Source organism: Poecilia reticulata, linkage group LG3 (assembly GCF_000633615.1).
Source record: "Poecilia reticulata strain Guanapo linkage group LG3, Guppy_female_1.0+MT, whole genome shotgun sequence".
In the NCBI taxonomy this organism is placed as follows: Eukaryota; Metazoa; Chordata; class Actinopteri; order Cyprinodontiformes; family Poeciliidae; genus Poecilia; species Poecilia reticulata.
In genome coordinates this window covers 19,696,995-19,720,995 of record NC_024333.1, presented here as the reverse complement: position 1 = coordinate 19,720,995, position 24,001 = coordinate 19,696,995, and the positions used below count along the sequence as shown (strand labels likewise).

General features: G+C 38.5%; 1 protein-coding gene and 1 long non-coding RNA gene across 5 annotated transcripts in view; one reads left to right on the top strand and one right to left on the bottom strand.

The window, feature by feature from the left end:
• The first annotated feature begins 1,647 nt into the window (after positions 1-1,647).
• Positions 1,648-6,013, top strand: polr2m (RNA polymerase II subunit M). Its single transcript, XM_008405377.2, has 4 exons — positions 1,648-2,039; positions 3,972-4,493; positions 4,573-4,795; positions 5,474-6,013. Exons 1-4 carry the CDS (start codon positions 1,930-1,932, stop codon positions 5,615-5,617), a joined length of 999 nt encoding a protein of 332 aa, XP_008403599.1. The 5' UTR covers positions 1,648-1,929; the 3' UTR covers positions 5,618-6,013.
• A 3,426-nt stretch (positions 6,014-9,439) lies between these two features.
• Positions 9,440-24,001, bottom strand: part of LOC103462521 (uncharacterized) — a 31,882-nt gene continuing 17,320 nt past the window's right edge. For 2 of the 4 annotated variants that reach the window (XR_533354.1, XR_533355.1), the window contains exons 4-7: positions 23,201-23,308; positions 11,775-11,989; positions 11,505-11,665; positions 9,440-9,937 (exon numbers count right to left, since the gene is read on the bottom strand). This is a non-coding gene — a long non-coding RNA (uncharacterized LOC103462521). The remainder of the gene's footprint in view (positions 9,938-11,504; positions 11,666-11,774; positions 11,990-23,200; positions 23,309-24,001) is intronic. The other 2 variants (XR_533356.1, XR_533357.1) reach the window with 2 other exon arrangements.

The following is a 24,001-nucleotide window of genomic DNA, read 5'->3' as shown; positions in this document are numbered from 1 at the left end:
CTGCACGGTTCTTACAGGAAAGAAGTGTGCGTAAATAAATTGTTAATAAATTCAAACTTCAAGATTTCATCAAAAAGAATCCAGATAACCTGAGGAAATTGTATTTTTAGACTAATACTCTTCTTAAAGTGTTCTCCAACTGAGAAAAACTTGAATCAAAATCTGGTTGACTGGATGGGGGGAGCATCAGCGTTTTAAACTACCCAGTAGGATTTATAATTTCATTAATAAACATATTGGTACTGAATTTTGTAAATACATAATGGAAATAAAGTCTGCTGTTTGTTGTTTTTTTAAAAAAAAAAAACTTTGCAGCTGTGTGAGAACATAACGAAAAAAGAAAAAAAAACTCATTTCAACAGATTTTGACCTTTGACACTGGCTGTGAGGGACACAGCTGTAACTTCTCGGTTAAAGTGTGGGCCATTGTCTGCTGAGCTAAATGAGAAATGGTTTGGTTCAGTGGTTGGAAAACATCCGGACAGGAAATGCAGCTGTGGAAAATCTGAGGCTGCAAAGCTGGAAAAGTTCAGGCTGGTTTCACTGGTGGTCAGCCAACGAGAAATATCTAAACACCAACATCCCTCAGAACAAATGAGATATTTTACAACCTGCAATGGGATTACATTTTATCACATATCAACAAACCTCAGTGTTTCATCAGGACAAACACAAAGTAGTGCAACAGTGAAGAAAAATCACATAATATCCTCTGATCTACTGTCTTCATTGTAGCTCAGGCTTTATGTTTATTTTCGTTTTCCTGTTAGAAGTACAACCTTCACCACAGACCTTTTAAAATTTTTTAAAACAGATTTCCTTCCAAGATTGTCCTGTTATTTGCTCCAGTCATCTTCCCATTAACTCTTAACAAAAACATCCTCACAGCATTGTTTCTCCACCACCATGTTTCCACTGAGAGGACGGCTTGGTCTGTGATTTGCTTGGCTGGTTTTAGTTTGAATGTAGGACAGAAAGTTCAGTTTTGGTGTCATCAAATCAGAGCACACTCTACCTTTACTGCAGATGAGAGATAATACTTGCTCTGTGAGATCGTTAAGTACATGACACATTTTTACAATTGTATCCTGTTGACCTTTTAACAACGTTTCTTGGCATTTCCTCAGTCTTAATGACAGTATTCTGGACATCTGTCCAGTCACCAGTCTTCCCAATGACTGTGCATCCCATGACATCTGTATGCCACAATCATAAATAAATAAATAAATAAAAGACTTGAAGTATTTCACTTACAGTAATAAATTGATATAATGTATGAGTTCCACTTTTGGAAATAAGAGACAAGAAATATTTAACTGTCATAACATTTGGAATGAAGGAAAACATCTAACTTTTATAGAGAAAAAAATTAGACCAGTTTATAAAGTTTATTTTTTTCAAAATGCAAGTGTAATGAAGAAATAAATTTGAAACAATAGAGAAACAATTTTGAAACAATTTGAAACAATAGAGCACATCATTTGTAATACAATAAGATAAAATACTTCTATATCAGTACCACTGTGCCTGAAAAAACGCTAATATTGCATAAAATCATCCATAAAATCTCAATGGTGGTGCTGTTAACCAAATTTGGCCGGAAGAGGGCAGCAAATACGCTTCTTTTGCTTCCATGGAAACGACGTACTTATGAATGTCTAACGGTGGGGGCGATAGAGCGCCGTTTGTGACATTTCATTTCCTCAAACGAAGTAGAAAACGGACTCTACTTTCAAATACTGTTGGGTCATGTGTGCTTTGGAGTGAAACCTCCGTCTCAGGAAGTTTTTATGTCTTTTTAATGATTAAGAATCTGTATTCTAGTAGCTGTTTTTTTTTTAAATTTTTTAGATTTGGTACATGTTGGTGTTGACTTTTCAACCGGAGCTGTCGCTGTTAGCGAATGGCTGTCAGTAGCTAAGAGCAGCGATGTCCTCACCGTGGACAGAGCGGCAGGGACAGGTTGGAGACCTGAGGAGCCACAGCTTAGAGGAGCTCCAGGAGCTGCTGCTCCGGCAGGAAAAGATCCTATCTAACAAGTAAGTACAATAAAACACAGTGACAGCTGTGATGATACTCGCTTTCTCTCTCCAATTGTACCTTTTGTGTTTACTCTCATTTTAGCTTAATATGGATTACTGAGCTATTACAAGTGTGTTTTTAGATAACAGAGGGATAAATAAATGTTAATAATGCCTTGTAACAAGTTTTTCGTTGAGCTCCATTTGGAAAAATGTAATTTTATTATGTTCAGGGTTTCGTCTCAGTTTGGTAAAATAATGTATACATTTCAGGTGTGGATAAGAATCTGTTTATGTATTCGTCCATCACATAATCAATCTGTGTTTTTTTTATTGTTGTTTTGTTTTGTTTTACAGGTTCTATATTTAAAGTTTATGTTTGAATTTATACATCATAAAAGGTTACAAGGATTGACAACTCTGGAAATTACAGCCTTTAAAAACATGAAATTTTGAAATAAAATGTGTAAGAAAAAGCCTTCATGTGAATTGGCTGTATGTGTTGAAGCTGTATGCAGTCCTGGATCAAAGAGATCAAGCTGAAGAGAGGCAGGACAACCATACCAACTGGCTGATGCAGCATATGTTCTTAAAAGTGTGATTAAGTCTGCAGGTTACTAATAGATCAGACTCAGGTGGAAGGCTAAGACAAAGCACTGTCAATCATGCTCTTGTACATGCTGCTCAATGTGCTAGCTATAGAGCTAGCACACTGAGCTCAATATCTAGCATTCTCCACCAAGACAACTGTTTATCCGCTGTGATTAGTGGCCTTGCTAATTAGCCTAAGGAGTCAGGCTCTGCTGTTGGTGTGAGTGGCATACACAAGAATTACTGACAGCACTAAGACCCCCCACCTGACTCTGATTGGTTGTTTCTGACTCAGCTGTGTATTTTGTGTTTGCACTGGGAGAAGGCAGAGGAGCTCGATTTTATTTTTCTACAGATTATTTGTCTTTCACCATACTGTCGCGACTGTTTTAACGAATATGTAAAAAAAAAACTAACAAAAAACAACTTTTTTTTAAAGGCACATACTTCAGGTTAACTTCTTTTCTATTTGTTTTATATTGGGTACATGCTACTTTTTATAAGTAGAGTGCTCTATAGTGCCACTGTTAGTCTGCTGGGGAGGTTGTAGTTTCTGGCTCGGAGCATGCGCAGTTCAGAATAAACGAGCTGGCCGTGGCATCACGGTAATAATTGTCTCCTCTGTGATTCACAAGCACAATAAAATGCAACTCTTATCTAAAAGTGATTTACAATGTAAAGTAAATATATTGAAATTATTTTTTTTTGTTTTCCAAGGTGATATGTGTAATTCGGACAGTTATTTTGTAGTTAGCTTTTGTCTGTATTCGGTAGCTTGCATGATTATAGATGTATTTAACTGACATATTCAGTCGCGGCTGTTACGCCTGTACTTAAATATTGTTACACTGTTAACATGTTAGTATATTTTGTGTGATGTGTTTTTTGCTGCAACTTCCGTAACGTTCGTAAATGCCATAACGTTCGTAACTTCCGTAACGTTCGTAAATAACGTTCGTAACTGCCGTGATGTTCGTAAATAACGTTCGAAACTGCCGTGACGTTCGTAACTGCCGTTCATATTCGCCGTTATTAGTGAACATAATGTTTTTCTCTGGTTATTTTATTTTCAAATCAGTTTTCTTTTTGTAAATAACAGTTTTTACATTTTTATTTTATTTTTCTTTTGTTTAAAAAAGTGGATTTTTTTTTTCTTTATTTTATTTGTGCAGGATTAAATTTCTTTCATTGCCAGTACTCAAGACATTGTTGATTGTATATTTGTGTATGATTTGTATTTTGTGTTGAAAATGCAGGCAAAACAGAAATTGCTGTACAGTGCCATCTGTAACATATGTTATCAATGTATGTCTATGGTTTGGTTAAGATAAAGCATAACAGATTTTTCTTTTTATGCAGGCGGTTCTTGCAGACTCTTCCTGACAAAGGAAAGAAAATCCAAGACTTTGCAGAGAAAGTGCGTCTCGCCATTGAACAGTGCAGTGAGGAGGAGAGGAGGCAGAGCTTGATGTCTGCTGCCAGAGCAGAGTTACAGTCCAAGTATCACCAAGCTTTCTCTTACCAGCACCGTGCTGCACCCTTCACACCAGCAGCTTCATGCCTGAATGAAGAGAATGAGGGTGGTGCAGGTGATGGTGCACAGGACACATCTTTGGACAAGCAGCAGGACCAGTGTGTCTCCACAGCAGAGACAGCTGCAGTGAACTCTGATCACACCAAAGAAAGTGATCTTGTGGTTGCCTTGGACAGAGTTACTCTGTCTGAAGCGAGATCTGAAGAATTTGATGAACAATTAAACAGCAAGTCAAAAGATAACTACTTTCTTGCAAAGCAGCCGGCTAAAAAGCCTCACTATATAACTGTCTTAGAAAAAACCGAGAGGTCTGCAGCTCCCAAGAAGCAAAAGTTCAAACCAAATCAGTAAGAGCCCAAAGTTTCTCTTGTTTCAATGTTCTCTCACTTTGTTATTCAATACCATCTTCTCCTCCATATTATCCAGACTTCCCCAGAGAAATGACGGCTCTCCATCAGGATCTTTGTCTCCTGGGCGTTCTCCTGGAACTGCGTCGCCGCTCTCCGCTCTGGACAGGAAGGAGCGTGACAGGAAGCACCTGGATGACATCACTGCAGCCAAGCTCCCTCCTCTTCATCACAGCCCAGCACAGCTCCTGTCTTTAGAAGAGTCGGCGGCTCTCGTCAGAGAACAGACGAAGAAACAGCAGGTTGGTGCAGACTAATTTATGTCTTTCTCTCAATGACTACAACTCCACAACTTTATCTGTTTGTTGTATGCTGTGTTTTCTTTTTTTTATGATGCTATTTTTTCACTTGTTCTCTAACAAACATATCAGATATTTGAAGAAGAGTCCAGAGCTGTATTCTTTTCATAAATTTGGCAACTTCCAAAGGCAATTGGTTGTGCTCAGTTTTATTTTGGAGCATCAAAGTAAAAATGCTGAATATAGAGGTTCATGCCATACTTTTCAGATATATATTTGTAAAAAAAAAACAACAACAACAACAACAACCATGTATCCATTTGCTTTGAATATTCTGACTATTCCTCTTTGAGTTGGTTTGAAACAAAATCGTGAATATTCAAGGGGTATGAATACCTTAGCAAAGCACTGTAGTGGCTAATTCACATTTTTTTTGTCGTTTATAATAATTGGGTTGGCTTTAGTTCTTTTCCATCACCAGTAGAGGGCAGCATCCAGTCGCTGGTTGTCACAGCCAGACTCCTGAGCCAAACTCCTGTGCTGCTGCTGCTGCTTCTGGCTCTAAGTGGAGCTCTTTATCATTCATAGTTAAAGGTTTTAACACCACTAGCTTTGCTGCTGGTTCTCTGTTTAAAAACCTTTTCATGTCAGCTGTCTTTCTGTGTTGGGGTTTATTTTCAGGAGCTGCAGGCCAAACTGGCCGCCCAGAAACTGTCTGAAGGACTGAAGATCTCTATGGGGAGCTACACTCCTGACGGCGGCCCCATGGCCGCCTACAGAGAGGTTCACGATGAAGGAGCCCACCTCTCATCTGAGGAGGACTGATTTTGGATGGACAGCTTGGGAAAACAGTGTAACCTTGGCCTCTGACGGAAAGAGGCTTTGGACCTCATGGTTCAGGGTTTTCCATTTCAAGACCAGAGAGAAAATCAGTCCTTCCTCACTGTGAATAACTTTTAGCCGTCAAACACTGAAGGAAACTGATTGTCACTAAATTTATGTTTGGACCGGTTGTTGCAAAGTCTTGCCAGTATACAACTACATTGAAGTGACAAGGAGTCTTAAAATGATCAGTCTGGTGTGGTTTATGTGAAGCTTCAGCCTAACTGTGTTGAGTAGGCACTATGCAACAATTAATTCACACCTTTACATGTTTTTCTCAGACCTGATGGCTACAAGATGTCAAACAAAACTTAATAAAGCTTAATTTTGAGCTTCTCACTGGCTTTGTCTTTACTGATCTACAAGTACAAGAATGAATGAGGCATGTTTTGCTGGGGTTTTTTTTGTCTTTGAAACACATTTGCTCCGTTGAGGGGTTCTTAAAGTCATGACCAGGTAGACTTGTTTAATCATGTTAATTCATTTGTGTAGACATTTGTAGAACAGTTACAATTACAGTTTTTGTCTATCAGTAATGTTTACTGCTCCCTTATCCACTCCACAGAACTCCATCACAACATAAATACAAAACTTTGAAAAAGAAAATGCATGGAAATTTACTTTTTCTGTAATACGTTTATTCTTAATATACGCAAAATCCTCTGCTGCATAGTAAAGAAATATTTTCCTTCATTTGACTGCATAATATATAATTTAATATTTATACAAAATTACGTAAAATTTGCGAGTCAAACATTCGAAGAAATTTAAAACAAGCTTATTGTTGACAAATCTTGCTTCCGTGTGAGCAAAGTGAAAGTGCTCTTGGGCACCCCCTGCTGGACTGGGGTCTATACGCTACCTTTAGCTATTCATTAGCTCTCAAATGTGATAAATCCTATTCATACCAGTAAATATAACATATAGGTTCAGTTACATACCATTCAATTCAGGTATAAATGTAATTAATCAAATTGATTCAGTTGGTAAAATGTTATTTATAAGGAAGCCCCGCTTGTTGCGTACTGTTGGTGACTTTTAAAAGTGATGTAAATATCACTGATTTATTTTACTTCACCTTTAACTTATATGTTAAACTTGAACACTAGCAGTTTAAAAATGATTTTCTAGCCCCTTTCTCTTATAACTGAATGCATGTTATGACCTGCAGAAAGTCCCATCTAAAGAAAATACAGACCTCATACACCATAGAGATGTGATTAACTACCACACTTGAGTTATGTGGAATATTTCCTAGATGTAGATAAGGAAATGTCAAGGAAAATATATTTTAAAAAATCCTCCTCATTTATCACCTTCAGTCTGCAATTCCAGCATTTCTATAAATAAACAGCACTGAGATGGAAATCTAAGCGGTCAAATAATAGAAGAATAGTTTTTTATTTGGATAAATTAAAAATATCAAATATATTTTAGCTTATTTAGGAGTGAAGAGGTGGGGGAGGGATTCAGCTACCAATCAGCTCGCAGTAAAGCTGTGGTCAGTTGCAGGAACTTATATTTTGAAGCGCTGTGAGATGTTATCAGACAAGAATCCATCACACGCTTGATAAGATTAATGTGGGGTAGTGAGTTATTAAGGCTTGATGGCTGAGACATCTGGACTGCATTTGGATCATGTTTTCGCTGGGAATGGCAGGCGATGACGGGACGGCAGCAGGCTAATGGAATATGGCAAACCCCATTTCTCAGCTGCTAATATATGGTAGATAAGAAGTGCCAGGATCTTTCCAATCTGCCTTTCCTTTCCCGTCATCTGTCTCGCAGCTCTGCTAGCTTTCCATATTTAAAGGGCCTGAAATGGGGGTGTAATAAGGAGGAAATAAGGCGGTGAGGAGGGGAAGTGAGGGTGGGTTTCTGCAGGTCACAGTTTGGTGACAGATGCCCCTTGATAACCTCTAGTAATTGTGGCTGAAGTAACGGCGGAAGAGGTTTAGAAGAGAGAAGGGAAAACATGTAATGGCTGGGTATTTAGAAACTGTATCTGATGGGCCCACGGTGACGTTAGATAACTAATACGTGATCGCACTCTGCAGAGGATCCTCTCTGCGCTGGGATTAATTACACCATACCTTGCTTACATTCACTTGCAGACTGTTCTCAATTATGGCGCATATTTCTGCCGCAGCCCTTCTCTGCGCTCTCTGGCATCGCACCGGTTTCTAAATATCTGTAGAGGTTGTGAGGTGGAATTTAGCAGACTCTTTTTTTTTTTCTAACATTGCCCATTGATGAGGAGGTTGTTTATACTTCAGCTCAGATCCCGGACCCCTTGACTCAGATTAATAAGCTCCTCATGAAGTAGTCTGCAAGTGATTTGCTCCAACTCGGGGTCCGAAATCACACGTCCTGCGGGAGTAGAAATAATTTGCTGTTTGGGAGGGGAAACTGGAATGTGATTTCAAAACTTTGTCTTCAAAGAGCCGTCTGCTCAGCCTTAAATTAGATATACAGTATGATGTATAGACTGGCGCTTAATGCGAGTTAGACCCTCAGCACAATGATTTGATTATGTCTGCCAGGTTGCAAAGTCTGAGCTCATTGTTTTTCCATTCTCTGATGTTTGTGTCATATTTTTTCAGGGCATATAAGGAGATTAAATATTGCAGCGCACAGCAGCTTTCTACAGAGATGATTGCAGCCGATCTCCACCAAGCCCAGCGTCTGCACACCCAGGTTAAATCATCAGATTTTTGTGAGTTGAAACATTTGATGATGATAATAATAATAATAATAAATGTGGTTTGGATTTACAGGGATGCTGACAAATAACTTCCCTCTTTGTCTTCAGCTTTTTAGCAGACACGTGACGATTTTAATCTAAACTGATCCGCATTTGGAGTTTTTTATTAGTTAATTCCAGATCATGATGCTGCCACCACCATGCTTCACTGTTAATGTGATGTTATGTTGATTTAACAATGTTGTTTTATTGTTTCTTACATTGTTTTACCTAAGGGTGCTCCAATGTATCGGCCAGCCGATGGTTTCCTTCATTTTAGGAGATTGGTAATCTTGTCTGCATGTTTGGAGTTAACAGTAGTCACCACATTTTTACTAACTCAGTGACTTTCTTGCTAAATTTAGCAACTATTCAGACAAAACTATTGGTACCTGCCACAATCGGAATCGGCAGGTTTGGCTTTTTCAAGATTGGTGAACAGAAATCGGCCAGAAAACTGCAGTCGGTGCACCTGGGATGTGCACTGAAAACGAGCTAAAACCATAAATGTTACAGTGTTCAGTGTTGGTTTGTACCCATAGAAATAGATAACAAATAAAGAAAGAAGGTGTTGTCCTTGTGTCATACTTAGCTTTGTGTTGTCACATATAGAAAACAAGTTGCATTAATTAGAAACTTCTGAACTTCATTTCGTGTGAGTCTGTCTCTCAGCCTGGAGAAACGTCCATCTTTAGTCATGTACATGTTGTTTTATATGTTCTATAATCATGGATGACATGCTACTCATACAGTGATGGTTTTGTGCTCTTCTCCTGATGATGCATTTTGTTTAATTAAATCATTTTAATTCTTGTAACTTCTCTTCCAGCCATGTCTTTTCCTAAAGGACAAGATTAACCAGAGCAGCTGTGTGGTTCAGCAAAGTCTTTGTTTTTATCGGTTTCCTGGACCATATTTTTGTTTGATTTTCAGTTTATTAATGCCATTAAAAAGATCACTTTTTTACATGTCAAATATTAATTATGGCTGTGTGTAGACATTTTATAAACTGAGAAACTTGCTAAATTAGAGATTTGTTTACTTGGACGTGTTCCTCAATAAAAGCAAAACAAAGCAAAAAAGAACTGAAATAAACTTATTTGCTTCAGCGTTACATTACAGTGCTGAATATGTTGACGGGAAACAACAAAAAAAAAGAGCTTGTCGGTTTTAACTCATGCAAAATAAAAAAAACCCAAACAAAAACGATTCATATGCAAATGAGATGAGCTGCAAATGAGAAGCAAACATCTGTGACTCTGCGCTGGTAGGTGTCTGCGTTCTCTTGACAGGCCGACGAGGAAAGAAAATACTTTCCTGACAGGACGGAGGTGCCGGGCGCTCCAGTTATCTCACCGTGAAACAAGTGTGTGTGTGTGATGGTGAGCCAGCTCATAGTTCATGTCATGTTTGTTGGCTGCCTGACGAAGCATGATATGTGGCTGCAACACTCGCAAGGGTCCTGCAGCTGTCTTGTAGAGAATGTGGACGGGAAAATAACGCCTGACTGCAGGGCTGATCTGTGAAGAAGAAGAAGAAAAAGGAGAAGAAGAAGATGGTGTTTCGAAGTGAGTGTTGGTTGTAAAAATAGTCAGAGGGATGATTTATTGGGATTTTACATTCTCAAGATGTTTATAGCATCCATAAGGAGGCTAGACTGTTCAATGAGGATCTGCTCAGAGCTTTTCCTGTGGATGTTTTTGTTAAATGTGGCTCACAGACGCTGAAATCAAGCCGGAATCTAATTATAATGTTTTGAGTTTAGCACTGATTGAAGTGCATTGAACTAATGACGAGGATATTGTTTCTGACCTGCAGATTATCTCCACACCCTCTGTGTCGATGCAGAGGATTTTCACCATTGATTCATAAAACATCACCAACATGTACTGTAGCTCAGTTCATACAAATGATTAACGTGTGTTGTACAGAAATGGTGAGATCTTATATTAAAGTTTCAATGCCCTGAACTTCCATCCATCCATTTTCTTGCACCCTTGTCCCTCAGTGGGGTCGGGAGGGTTGCTGGTGTCTATCTCCAGCTAACGTTCCGGGCGAGAGGCGGGGTCACCTTGGACAGGTCGCCAGTCTGCCACAGGGCACAACACACAATCTGTCAAAACTAAAAACTAAAACACCTTTTTGCTTCAGTGCTGCTTTATAAATACGGAGACGTGTTACCGACATTATAGAAAGACTAAAAACATTACAAATGTTGGAGATGACAAGTGTTACAATGGACAAGGATTTCCTCTGTGGAGAAGAATGAAGCAATTCAAAATGATCAAGTAATGTTTTCACCTGTGTTTCTTATTTTATTCACATTTAAACTTTTGTTTCTGGTCCGTTTGAGGTTGTGGTGATTTCTAACCAGTTACTTTTCCCAGGTTTTAGGTTGTCAGTCTGACTGTTTTCCACTTTTTACATTATATTTTTATTATTTCAAATGTTGTTCTAACAGTACAGAGCCAGTTTTCTGCTCTGTAACGCAACAAATGCTCTAAATCAGGGGTGTCAAACTCTAGTCCTGAAGGGCCGCTGTCCTGCAGTTTTTAGATGTGCCACAGGTACAAAACACCTGAATCAAATTGCTTAATTACCTCCTTCTTGTGTAGGTAAGTTCTCCAGAGCCTTGCTAATGACCTAATTATTCTATTCAGGTGTGGTGAAGCAGAGGCACATCTAAAAGTTGCAGGACACCGGCCCTCGAGGACTGGAGTTTGACACCCCTGCTCTAAATCCTTCTGTTCATCTCCATCCTCTTATCATAACTGGGATTTAATATGTGAAATAAATAACAAATTATTATTTTAGTTACTTTTGTGTTTCAGATAAACACATCTGTTTGTAATAGAGTGATGAAATACACATGTTATTTCATTAAACATGCACTGCTAGTTTTTTTTTATAATGTTGGACTGTTTTTTCTCCCCATTAGGTTTTTTTTTTGCCAAATAATTAGCAGGTTTAATGTAAAAGTAGTTAAACAACCCACAGTATTTCTGTAGGACTCGAATGTCACAACACATGCGTTATGTTTCTTTTTTCTTGGAATAATGTTTACAGTGGAGAAGCCATAAAACTCACCACAAATGGAAAAGGCATGGTGTGGCTGTAATGAGTTATCCATGTTGCTGCTCTGTAGGCGCAGTTCCCTCAGGTCACCGCAGGATGGCAGTGGCGGATCTTCTGTCTGCTTTTGTTTGTCACGTTGACGCCGTGGTTTGCTTTTAAAAAACCACCAAGTTCTGAGAATGAACTAAGTAGTTACACATTTTATCAAAGCCGAGGAGTAAATGTGAGTCCAGAACCGTTTTGGGATTCTGAATGATCCACATCTGTTTGAGCCAAATTCACCTCTTGATTCCAGGTAATGAGCCTCAGGGATGGGGATCCTTTTCCAGGACGGGCTCCAGCCTTTCCACCCGTCACAGAGCAGATAAGAGCTCACAGTCTGAACCCGTGTCTCTCACCATGACGGGAGATCGTACAAATATGATCCGGACACATGTGTGCTTGACAGCCCTCCCACACTCTCTGCTTGGCCAGCTTTGCATAACAATCCTGAGGCCCTAGGAAGAAAGGATGGAGAAAGTGAGGAGGAGAAGAAGGAGGAGGGGTGAAATGGGTTGAGGCCCGTGATGCGGAGCGTGGGCCAAGAAGCTGCCAGGATCCCAGCCGCTCCATGTCTGCCCTGGCACAGTATTAAGCAGGCTGTTTTGGGGCCTGTCAAAAGCTCATCACGGCAAGGAAGCCGTCTCTGTGGGGGGGAGGCAGGGGTGCCAGGGCCTGGCAGGGGGCAGAAACCAGAGAGCCGGCCTGGCAGCCTGCTCATACGGACCAGCATCACTCTTATTCTTGTACTCTCATTAATGTTACAACAACAATGAACTCACATCCAACTTCTATTAAACGTTTTTTACACTCCGCTTTCGGTTTATGTGCTCTCTTCATCTTGGGTTTTGTGGTCTGTAAGTGACGGGGCCTTTTTAAGAAGCATCTCCTCTGTAAAATTCAACGAAACACCAAGCCTGTCGCGATAACAACGTCTGCTACATGACGAATTATAGGATTGTTGTTTTGAGACCATTTTCAAGTAATACAGTAGTTATGGCTTAATAATGCAGGAACACATTCTCAAAGATCAATAGACTTTAAATGTTATTTAACATTTAATGCTGGAGGTGGGAGGCATTTTAAATATGCAAAATAAATAAACAAAACAGCATGAACATGAAGTCTTTGGGCAGACATAAGATTTTTGTTGTCAAGTTTTTGGTAGAAAAAGAGAAAAACGACAAATCAAATGAAAAGTCCTGAGTCTGTTTTAATTAATCATGCCATTAATTGATCTATTGATTATTGCGACAGGCCTACACAACAGCTCACAATCCTTTTCTACAAACTTTTATGTTTTAATATTGTCCAACATGAGCCAAAGTGTAAGAAAATGTTGAGAGTGCTCAGATTTGCAGAGAACAGGTCTGTGAATGCGTCACTTGTAAACATACTAAGGAAAATGTTTCACGCTGTAAATGTCCGTGGAAGGTAAGGTAAGGTAATTTTTTCTTAAAATGCACCTAAATGTTGCCTGTTGTCCAGAATGGGATTATTTTTATTTCAATCTGCCCAAACAAAGTTGTCAGAAAATGAAAAAATTGATGTTTTTTTCAGTCAGTGAACCCAACAGTCTGTGGTAGTAACACTCACCTCAAAGTCATACTGTGAGAAAGAGACTCAAACTGAACTGTCTTGGCATTTAAAAAGAAAACGACACACCGCGACAAGCTGAAACATTTACGCTGCAAGAGAATGAGAGAGAGCAAGACTTTCAGTGTAAACTTTCAGAGTAAAGCAAACGTTCCCTGTTTTATGCTTCGGAGGTTTTAGTCTCTGGATTTGGGCAAGTTTCACTTCACTTCACTTGGTGGATTTAAGCAGCAGACCGGTGTGTTTGCGCTCAGCTACGTTTGGTGTTATCCAGGGAGTATCGCAATTACAGTTAACACAACCTTGCGTGGGAGCGTCCCAATTACAAAACACTAGAAATTTACGTTGAATTCAGTATTTCGGTTTTGTTTTCATGAAAATACTCAAACACACTGGCCAGATCCTGCTCATGCTTCAATCTACCTACTAAAAATCTGCTCTAGTAAAGGCTTTATTTCCCATACAAGCGTTTCACATCTGTGCAGTGTCAGCGCTGCGCAGATCTTTGAGAAGAAACTTTCTATTTGTTTTGCAAAATTATGATCATAAAGCCTGCGTTGGGCGTTTCAAATTGGCCCGGGGTCTAATGTGCTACAACAACAGTAAAACTACGCAATAAAAACACAACAATCTGAAATCCTCCTCTGTCCAACAATTATGGGGGCTATATGGAGCGGCTGGCTCGTTCCTGAGCTGTAATGTTGTGACCATTCCAAGCCCTGAGGCCAGGTGTTTTTGATTGCAATATAGCATGTTGGAGTGCACACTCTGCAGAACAGCTCTGGATTTCTGATAAACCAGATGAGACTGAGTGGGAGTGAGAGGCCCGTATTTATTCATTAACGTTCTGTTTTCTCAGAGACGGAGCCCGACGGAGAGACAGGCAGCTACACCCTCTTCTTAGATGACTTCCTTTGCTGAGTAACTACATTCCAGCTGATATACAACATTTCAGTGAGCAAAGTGTTTTTGGGGTAAACACCTACAGACACAGACAGATTTTACAGTTTAAAGAGGCAACGAGTGAGCGCAGGAGAAAAAGAGACAACAATTACTTCACTTTTACTCCACCAAACCTTTCTTGTTGTGGATGTTCTGCAGCTGCTTCTGAGACGTTCAGGGTCTTGAAAAGGAAACTTTCATAACACAGAAATACAAAAAAATGTTGACATTTGTGAACCTGATTGAAAACCTTGTCGTTATTCCACCAAATACTGATTTCTGAGCTCTTCCAACATCAGTATTGTTGTTTCTACATGAACGTGAACTTGTTTTCTTTGCTTTATTTGAGGTATGAAAGCGTTGCAACTTTTTCGTTATTTTCTGCAAATAAATACTAAATCTTTGCTTGGAATTTCGGAGACATGTTGTCAGTAGTTCATAGAATAAAAGAACAATGTTCATTTTACTCAAACATATCTACAAAAAGTAAAATCAGAAGAAGACGTCATTTTGATGGTGCCTTTAACCAGTCATTATTGCTCCCAGTTTTCCAGTGGTAAATGTGACTTACAGTTAAATTTCCCAGCTCAGAGGAGAACCTGAACGCAGCATAAGCTACATCTTTGATGTTGACCATTTGGAGTTGAAAACAAGAGAAGAAGGAGCGCATTAAAGCAGGATGATGTTAGGATGCTGTTACACATGGGAGTAAAACAACTTAACATACTGACAGGCAGGAGTGGCCTTTAAACAAAACAAAAAATAAAATGCACTTTCCACATATCTGATCACATTACTGCCAAATAACAAAACTCAAAACATCTACACCCAGCTTACGTTTCCCTTAGCCATAACAAGAGCAATGTATTTGCAGGACCTGGCAGTGGAGTCTAATTCCTGCAGTGTGTGTACTGTCATCTCCGTAGTCCCTAAGCTAAACTCATAAAAGCTGTCTTCCTGTTCTTTCTTAGCTGTCAGCACAGAGCATAACAACATGACAAAGATGGTCATGACCAATGAAGAATTTATTAAACTCTGACAAGCATTTACAAGCTGCATCTGGTCCTGATTCTCATGTGTATACATCTCTGTGTCAGCCCCTGCAGGTGCCACTGCGCTGGTTAGCAGGCCAGTTCTGGATGCACTGCAGACTGCATAAAGAGAGCGCGCTCTCATCGGCCTCCTGCACGTCTTCTCTAGATAATAGTAAGGTGATGACGGCTGCGCAACTGCGGCATCTAAGGTAATTCCTTTCAAAGCGTATTATTAACGAGAACAAAGTATTCCATGGGAAATACGGTGCCTATAAAAGTACTAATCCCCCTGGATATTTTACCCTTTTATTACTTTTACAAATCAATCATGATCAAAAGAAATTACAAAAAAAAAAAATCTCTTTAATGTCAAAGTAGAAACTGATTTCTACGAAAATAATGACAACTAATATATGTCTCAATCAGTGTGACTTCCTAAACTCAAATTTAGGAAGTCACACTCATTTCAAGGATTTAATAGCAACAGATTTAATAAAGAAGTGTGTTTTAGTGTATCTAATATTTATGACACAAAGTGCCTCCCTGAATGAAGTGATAGTCGTATATAAGAGCCCATGACTGGTGTGTTTATTCAGCTGAATCTGTGAGCGCTCTCTTCATTAATCCCCCGACAGATGCATTGATGCGCCGCAGCCTTTCACCTGTGCACATGGTAAAAGTGATGTATTTAAGGTCTGACACGTGCTGGGAAAAAGCAGTGAACATAACGTGACTCAGCTGCGTAATTCGCTTTGTTGTTTTGAAATAACCACTACAAAGCCAGGACTCTTTTTGATGTGGTTTTCTTATTATTTTGCTTCTCTGTAACTTACAGAAACGTCTGCAGTGTAATTTCTCTTAAGCTGAGTTTTTAAGGACCTCGTGTGAGCTAAAAAAAACACACTTTTTTTAAAGGGAAAGATGCAGTGATGTGTGTTAAAGTGTCCTCCTGCTGATTATATCCAGGTTTGATACCATCTATGCTTTGGAGGAGTAAAAACTAACGAGAACGCTTATAAATTAAAGCGCACATTTCAAGTATTTCTTTGGATTAATCTAGAACAGTGGTTCTAGATTGGAATAAGAAGGGTTCGGTGAATGCACATATGCAACTGGGGGGTTCGGTACCTCAAAAAAGGTTAAGAACCACTAATCTAGAATAAGTAACAGTAATTACTTTAATAATTCATAATGTGTACAAATGTTCATTCTTGTTACTATTTAGCGTACAAAACGCCTTCAATTTGAAACTTCACCTGCAGGAACTGCTCACTTCAAAGTGAGCTCGCCATAACGTTTAGGAATGTCAAACTCATTTTGGGCCGTATCAAAGATCTGAATGTTCTTAAAGGGCCGGTTGTGCCAGAACGTTTTAATAAAGCCCATTAAACTGTTAAAATATCAATTAATCCCAGTCCTTCAAAGATTTTCTGATTGTTTTTATGTGTTTTGTAATCAAAATCATATTTTTGGATGCTAATTTTGTGCTAATGGTAAAAGTGGCTTTTTGTTACTTGCCATATTGATTACGGACTACAACTTGACATCAAGTAAGGCTGAGGCAGCGGTTAATTAAGCCCAATGGTTTTGACCGATTTAGAGAAAAATTTGCAATGACACTTTACTTGACGGGGTGTGCATGATACATAATAATACATAATACATGACATAACACCTGTTATGAACATGAAGGAGTCTACATGAATGTCTATGACTGTTGTCATGAAGCGTCATTCGGTAAATAATTACACTTTTAATGCAAAGTTGCTCTAAAAGTTGCATTGAAAGACCATTAGAAGTGCCAACTTTGCATTAAAGTTTCATTATTTACAAAATAATACAGAGTTGGCACTTTTAATGAACTTTTAATGCAACTTTGCATTAAAAGTGTCATTATTTACCAAATGACACTTCATGACAACAGTCATAGCCATTCATGTTCATGTCAGGTGTTATGTCAGTCTTATGCACACCCTGTCAAATTAAGTGTTACCAAATTTGCAGTAAAATCAGAAAAAATATGGGGATTTGTTGACTTTGTGTGGATTTGTGAAAAACTGGAGGGACTTATTGATGTAATTTGGAGTCCAGAGGGCCACATAAAAAGCTACGGCGGGCCAGATTTGGCCCCTGGGCCTCGAGTTTGACACATGTGTTTTAGATGCAGACAAAGCAGCTTCTTTTTCTCACTGGTGGGATCTGCAGGATGTGATGGCTTTTATGACCTCAGCGTTTTATGTTCAACAAAGGTTTTGTCAGAAATCCTGCCAAACTACGTATTACACTATTTGTTAAAGTTCTCTCACGTGAATTATCTTATTTTGGTTCATTTCAAAGTTCAGGAACCTTTGAAGTAATTTATGATTGCTCCAAACCCTGAAAATGATTTTGGCTTTTTGTTCAATGGAATAACTGAATGCTTGAGATCTTGTGTCATGAAAAAAGTATTTTATTTTTGATATTTTTGGCCTAAAGAATTTGGTTTGAAGTAAATCAGAGCTGTATAAACTTTATGGAGCCACAACTGTGAAGTTAAAAGTAGCTATGGGTCACAAAATGTTATCTCTTTTGTTATTAAAAATACAAAAACAATTCTTTTGTAAAAACAAATGAAATATGCAGTATCGTAATGAAATGTACTAGCCTCATAAATCCTTTTAGATGTATTCTAGGCTACAAATAACATTAGACTCTTTTTAAAAATGTTTTTTGGTCTATTTTAATAAATTTTACTTGATGTTTGTAGTGCTATGTACTTTAAATGAAAGGAAAAAAAGTGGCTGTTAAAAGAAATAGTTTCTAACTTTTGCTTGTGTTTTCTTTTTTAAATATTGTTTTAATTATTTCCTTGTCCTTCCTTTTGTTCAGCGAAAATTAAATTTTAGTTTGTTTGAAGCGTTTCACCATCAACAGTCTGGTGAAATAAATTATTTTTTAGTCGTGGACACGGGCCGCACAGAATCAATTCAAGGGTCACAAAAGGTCCCCGGGCTGCACTTTGGACACCCGTGGAGTTAATGATAGAATATAGTGGCACCCAAACATTTTACTTTGGTGCTGCTTTGTGACAGAGCGGTTGGGTGGTTGCCCAGGATGGTATTTGAAAGGGGTGGCACAAACCAATCAATGATTAAACTTAGTTTTTGTTGCCTTACTTGTTTCCTGAACAAGTTTTCTGGTGCTTTTATTCATGTGCAAGCAATAGAAAGTTGGCACTCCATATATTTCCAATGCACTGCTGATTATATCATGATAAAGGCGTGTTTGTTGTTCCACAGGAAGTAAAGCACAAGTTATTCTGTGAATTCTTCTTTTTCTTTTGCTAGCGTGACAAAGCAATACCTCTAGTTACGCTCAACTAGCAAATTTGAAGGAATTATGTATTCACAAACTGGGAACATTTCTGTGGATGTTTGTATTATGCAAGCAACCATGAGAGGAAGATAATAGTTGTGGGAGTAATGGCAGAAGGAAGGTGTTAGCCAGGGTGGCGTCCATGCAGGAACCACCACTATAAATAAGACTGTACGTCACCAGGAGTCCACCTATGTTTCTGTGACCCTGTCCGTGTGAGATGGGCCTCTCTTCTACCGAATACTCTGCTTTGTGTTTTAAGGATTGTTGTTGGAATGAGGTTTGAGGCAGGAGGAGTCAGACACACGGCGGTTAAAGTCGTGGTTCAGACCGTTACGTTTATTCGGTTCACTTGACAGCGGCTTCACCTTCTGAGCCACACACCAACACTGCGTAACTCCCATTAATTTTTCCAAACACATTACAGATTAAAAAAAGAAAAACTATACAAAACTAAAAAAGACTCAGTCATTAAACCTAATATTTGGCTAGCGGTCAGTGTTGCTAACCCTCCGAACCACATGCAAACTCCGACCGTTACAGAACACCGGCTCACCGTAGCAGAAGCCAAAGTACGGTGTTCATTAAAGGACATACCACACCAACAGCCAGAACCCAAAGAAAAATCTTGGGGCTTCTGCGGACTAAGGGTGCGTTCACATTGCAGCCTGAAGTGACCCAATTCCAATTTTTTTGCCGGGGCCGTTCACCGTGCCAGTAAATGCGACTTGTATGCGTTCTGCAGTGTGAACGGGCAAACCACCTGAAAGTGTCCCGCATGCGCACTAGAGGGCGCAATAGCGTCAGCGTTCTCAGTGTTCTGCCAACCGCCATAAAAAGAAGTAGTGCTCAGTGTTTGTGGAAGTAAACATGGTTGTTGTCCGACCGGAGCAGCATATTAACAACTTAATCCTCATTATAGTCCATCATGGTCGTTGTTTTTCTTCCCGCTGGCGCGTATCAGGACACAGAATAGTGAGATTTGTTGAGAATCAGTGACGTTCAATTCGGATGAATGCGACCTGACTGTTAGGTCGCATTTGAATCGGATACGTATCGGATATGGGTCACATTCGTAAAAGAATCCGACCTCTGCTGTTCACTCTGCCATGAAAAGATCGGATACAGGTCGCATTACGTCAAAAAAATCGGAACTGGGTCACTTCAGGCCACTTCAAGTGTGAACGCACCCTAAGACACTACCCTACATTTGACTGGACTACAGGTAAGATATTCTGATAGAAACTCTTTGTTTTGTTTCTGTCCACACCTTGGGCACCAACCCAGCTCTGAAGTGAGAAACCACCAAACCAGAGTATGAATTATTGTCCTGTTTTGGCAGTTCTGGTGCTGGAAGCAGACAGATCGACGAGCTCTGAGGCTTTGTTTTTCACTTCGTCTTCCTCTGTTTTTATTTTACCCTCAGTATTGACACTCAGCAAAGCTTCTTTATTTAAACTGGGAGACCAGCAGCCTTTTGATGAATGGTTTGATTTCTGGTCAGTTTATTTTATATTTTTTATGTTCACTTTTCGAGTCATAAAAGTTTTAGTTTTTCTGTTCATTTGTTTGTGCATTTCTGCAACTTAATTAATCTGAGTTAAGACTAACTGTCTTAACTCAAGACAGTTAGTCTTGAGTTAAGACAGTTAACTCAAGGACAGTTAGTCAAGGACAGTTAGACCTTGAGTTAAGATCTCGCAAAGAATGAAAACAAATCATCCTTCAAACAGATTTTTGACAGATCAAGAGACTAATTTATTTATTAACATTAAGAAAATGTAATGCAACTTCGTGGCCAACAAGGGGTTTTGTGACTAGAGGGATGCGTTTTATTTTTCCCCACAAATATTTTAAAAATCTAGCTTATCACATTTTAAACAGTTGGTAAACAAACAGAAGAGCTTCTGTCAATTAAATGTGGCAATTACCAGAAACTGTTAATTTAAAATGATTTCTTAAAGAGATAATTTTTTTCTTTTGGAAGCTGTTTTGCATGTATCTTCGACTATCAGATACACCCGTTTTTGCTTTTTGTTTGGAAAGGGTTTCAGTCAGTCTAATAGCTAAAAGTGAAGATGTCAGCATTTTTGGTCATTTTCAATCAGTTTATGAGGGCCAAAAATATCCACACAAAACCTTTCTAAAAGCTGCCATCTTTTCACTGATTAGTTTAATGTAGTAATTGTTGTGTTGTTAATTCATAGCATAATTGTGTCCAGAAGGTTTGCTTTAAATTAAAGCAAACCTCAGACTTATCCTGTTTAATTGCCGTGGGGATCTGGTTACCGTTTGGCCAAGCAGGATTCGTGCTCACCACCAGTCTGCCATACCTCATATAACACCTCCAAGTGGGTTTGGACTCGGGCTGCAAGGTAATTGTAATTTTAACTATGTTGTCTAAGTGGGATGAAAGCAGGCCAGGCCGTCTGAACTCTCATTTTACGTCAGACTTGCATTTTAAGTGAGGTTGGTACGTGCTTGGAACAGCTCTAGACTATAAACGAGAGATCCAGCAAGCTGCAGTTTCATTTCGACAGCACACCAGAGTGTCTGAAGCAATTATATTTCTTCCCTGCCTTGGAGGAAATTTAAAATAGGAACACACCTTTGTGATTATTAAACAAAAGAGTGATATTGTTTACTATGGAAAAGGTTTCTGAGCTGTCAGATTGTTCCTCAGAGTTATCTTTTTGACATATATATGGGAAATATTACAGTCGGTAATTTTGTCCATTATCCTGATGCAACATGGAAACATTCATCATTCTCTTGTTATTCAGAAGATGTTTCTCACAGCATTTCGAGCGGCCAGAACATTAATGCTGGCTGTTTCTCATGTGGTCGCTCCTCTGCCAGGCCCAGGCCTCTACTATTGTGCATATTTGGCTCCTTTCATGGTTTACTTGGCCACCGAAATGGGACAGGGCCATCATTAACGTTATTAGTTACACCTGACGGGTCAAACTTACTGCTGTGGGAAACATCTATATTAGAAGATGTCTTCCTATAATTAAATGAAAAAGCTAGAAAGAGATCTGCTCATCCTTGTTTAAGAGACAAAATACTGAAAAAACTAATAGGTGCTTCCAGTGGTGGGAAGTAACGAAGTACAAGTACTTCGTTATTGTACTTAAGTACAATTTTTGTGTATCTGTACTTTAAATAGATTAAATAATGGATACTTTCTACTTTTACTCCACTACATTTTACAGTAAGTATCTGTACTTTCTACTTAAATTTTTACAAAAGTGTCGCGTTACTCGTTACATCCAAGTCGCATTGTGCTTTTAATCGTTAAAAAGGGGATTTCAGTGACTTAAGGTGGCGCCGTAAACTTTGCTTTCACAGACGGTGGGGACTTCGTCCAACTTTTAGCGTCACTTGGAAGGAAAGCTTAAAGAAAGGTAAGCTCCGTGTTAGCTAGCTGTACAGAGACACATGTTGCATCGGCAATGAAAAAAGTTGTCACTCATGCGCTGAATTATTGTGTGGAGGTGTCGCAAATATGGGACAACGCTGTGACCAAAATGCAATATAGTGATGACATTCAGGAACGATCCGATTCTTCTGGATGGATCTTTACTGATTTAATTCATTTCAGCTCTAAGTATTTAATATCTAGTTTTTTTTATGGGAATATGGATCTTTGAGATAAATTTGAGAAGCAATTTTGATAGGTAAAACTTATTTTTTTTGTGTGTCACGTAGCGCGGGGTGCTGGTCTTGACTTGATCTCGGGTTAGGTTGTCTTGACTACAACTCTGCTACTGGCTCCTTGGTTGCCTGTCCTCTCCCACCCACCTTCTTTCCATCCCCTTTCAGTTGGATTTCTTTAAAAATAAATGCCACTAGTGGCAAAAAAAAGTGAAGTTCATGCTATGTTAGGACAGGAGACCAGATGTTTCCATCCTTGAAATTATGATGCATAGAATCATATATCTAAGTCTAAACTGTGTTACAGAGTAAACACAATAAAAACATGCTTTATCTGTGGCATTGTTCATTAAAATGGCACATTTCTAATGAAATAAAATTTAATAGATCGGTTCACTTAATGATATTGTATTAGGGATTAGGTAATGCATTGAGCAAGTACTTTTACTTTTAATACTTAAGTATTTTAAAAGCCAGTACTTTTTTACTTTTACTTAAGTACAAATGTTAATGTGGTAGTTTTACTTTTACTTGAGTACATTTTTGTCTGTGTATTTGTACTTTTACTTAAGTAAATTTTTTTGAGTACTTTCTCCACCACTGGGTGCTTCAAATAAAAGTAATTTTATTGATAAGTCGCTTCAGAGTTGAGTAGTAACTGGTTACAATGCTTGAGTAACTTTTTTGAAAAAATTTACTTTCATGATTTTCTTTTCTACGTTGTACTTTTTACTTTTACTTGAAATTTTTTTTTATTAAATACTTAAGTACATTTTTTTCATTTTCTACCACTGAATGAAAAACAAATATGTTTTAATCAAAAATTCTCCAGGCACAGACACAATTTCTGTTAAAGGTATATACGTTTTTTTTATTGAATGAAACTAATTTGGAAACATTTTCTTTTGCCTTTGCTATAATTAATGTCATTTTCGTCCTTAAAATACCTAAATTTCCACCAACTTTATAATTTGGTCCATCTGAGGATGTAATTTTTAAAGATTAAATGACCGATAATTTGGTCAGTTACTGAGTTCTTGAGACAAAAATCCATAAAACAAAGTTTTTATGAGACAGATTGCATACCTGGCCTCAGTAATACATCCCTGCATTCAGAAAACTCTAATCTGAACCTAAAGTTTCCTCGTCAGGGTTGGAGTTTTCTCTCGGAGGCCTCTGATCTCGTTGTGATACCTGCGTTAAAAAAAACTATGAAGGTTTGTTGGCAAACTGCAGGAAATGCACAGATCAAAGTGATTACATCACGTTTTGAATTGTACTGAAGTCAAATTAAAACCATATGATTGGTGGATGCAATTTTCCCATTTTCCATTTGGAGCTTTAACCTGCTGAAGTATTGGACGCAGTGTGGAGCACTTAAGAGTAATTTGTTGGGCGGATTAGAAACGCAGATCCATCATCAATCATCATGCAACACAAACATATTTATTAGAATTTTACAATCATGTAATCCATGTTGACAAACAGTGTATGACTGAATCCAAGAAAAAAAATTCAACCCAGGTAAAACGTAAAGATAGGAAAAGTGTATTTTATTAAAAAAAAACAAAAAACATTAAATTGCTACAGAGAGAAGAGTGACTAAATATTCATCCATTCATAAATGCAGCTTTTAATTTTCTTTTTGTATCAGTGAAATGCTGCTGTATATAAGGAAAGTGGATTTAAGTGTAACCTTTTATTCCTCATTGAACAAGTTAGCTATACAAAACACGTTCATTATACTTTTTGAACAAAATCTGTCAGTTCTGCCTATTTTTAGGCCTCTTGTCACTTTAAATCTAAATAAGCTGCTGTTGGTCACGCCCTCCCAACTAAACGTTTACATTCGCACATGACAATGGCTGCAATTATACAACCGTACAT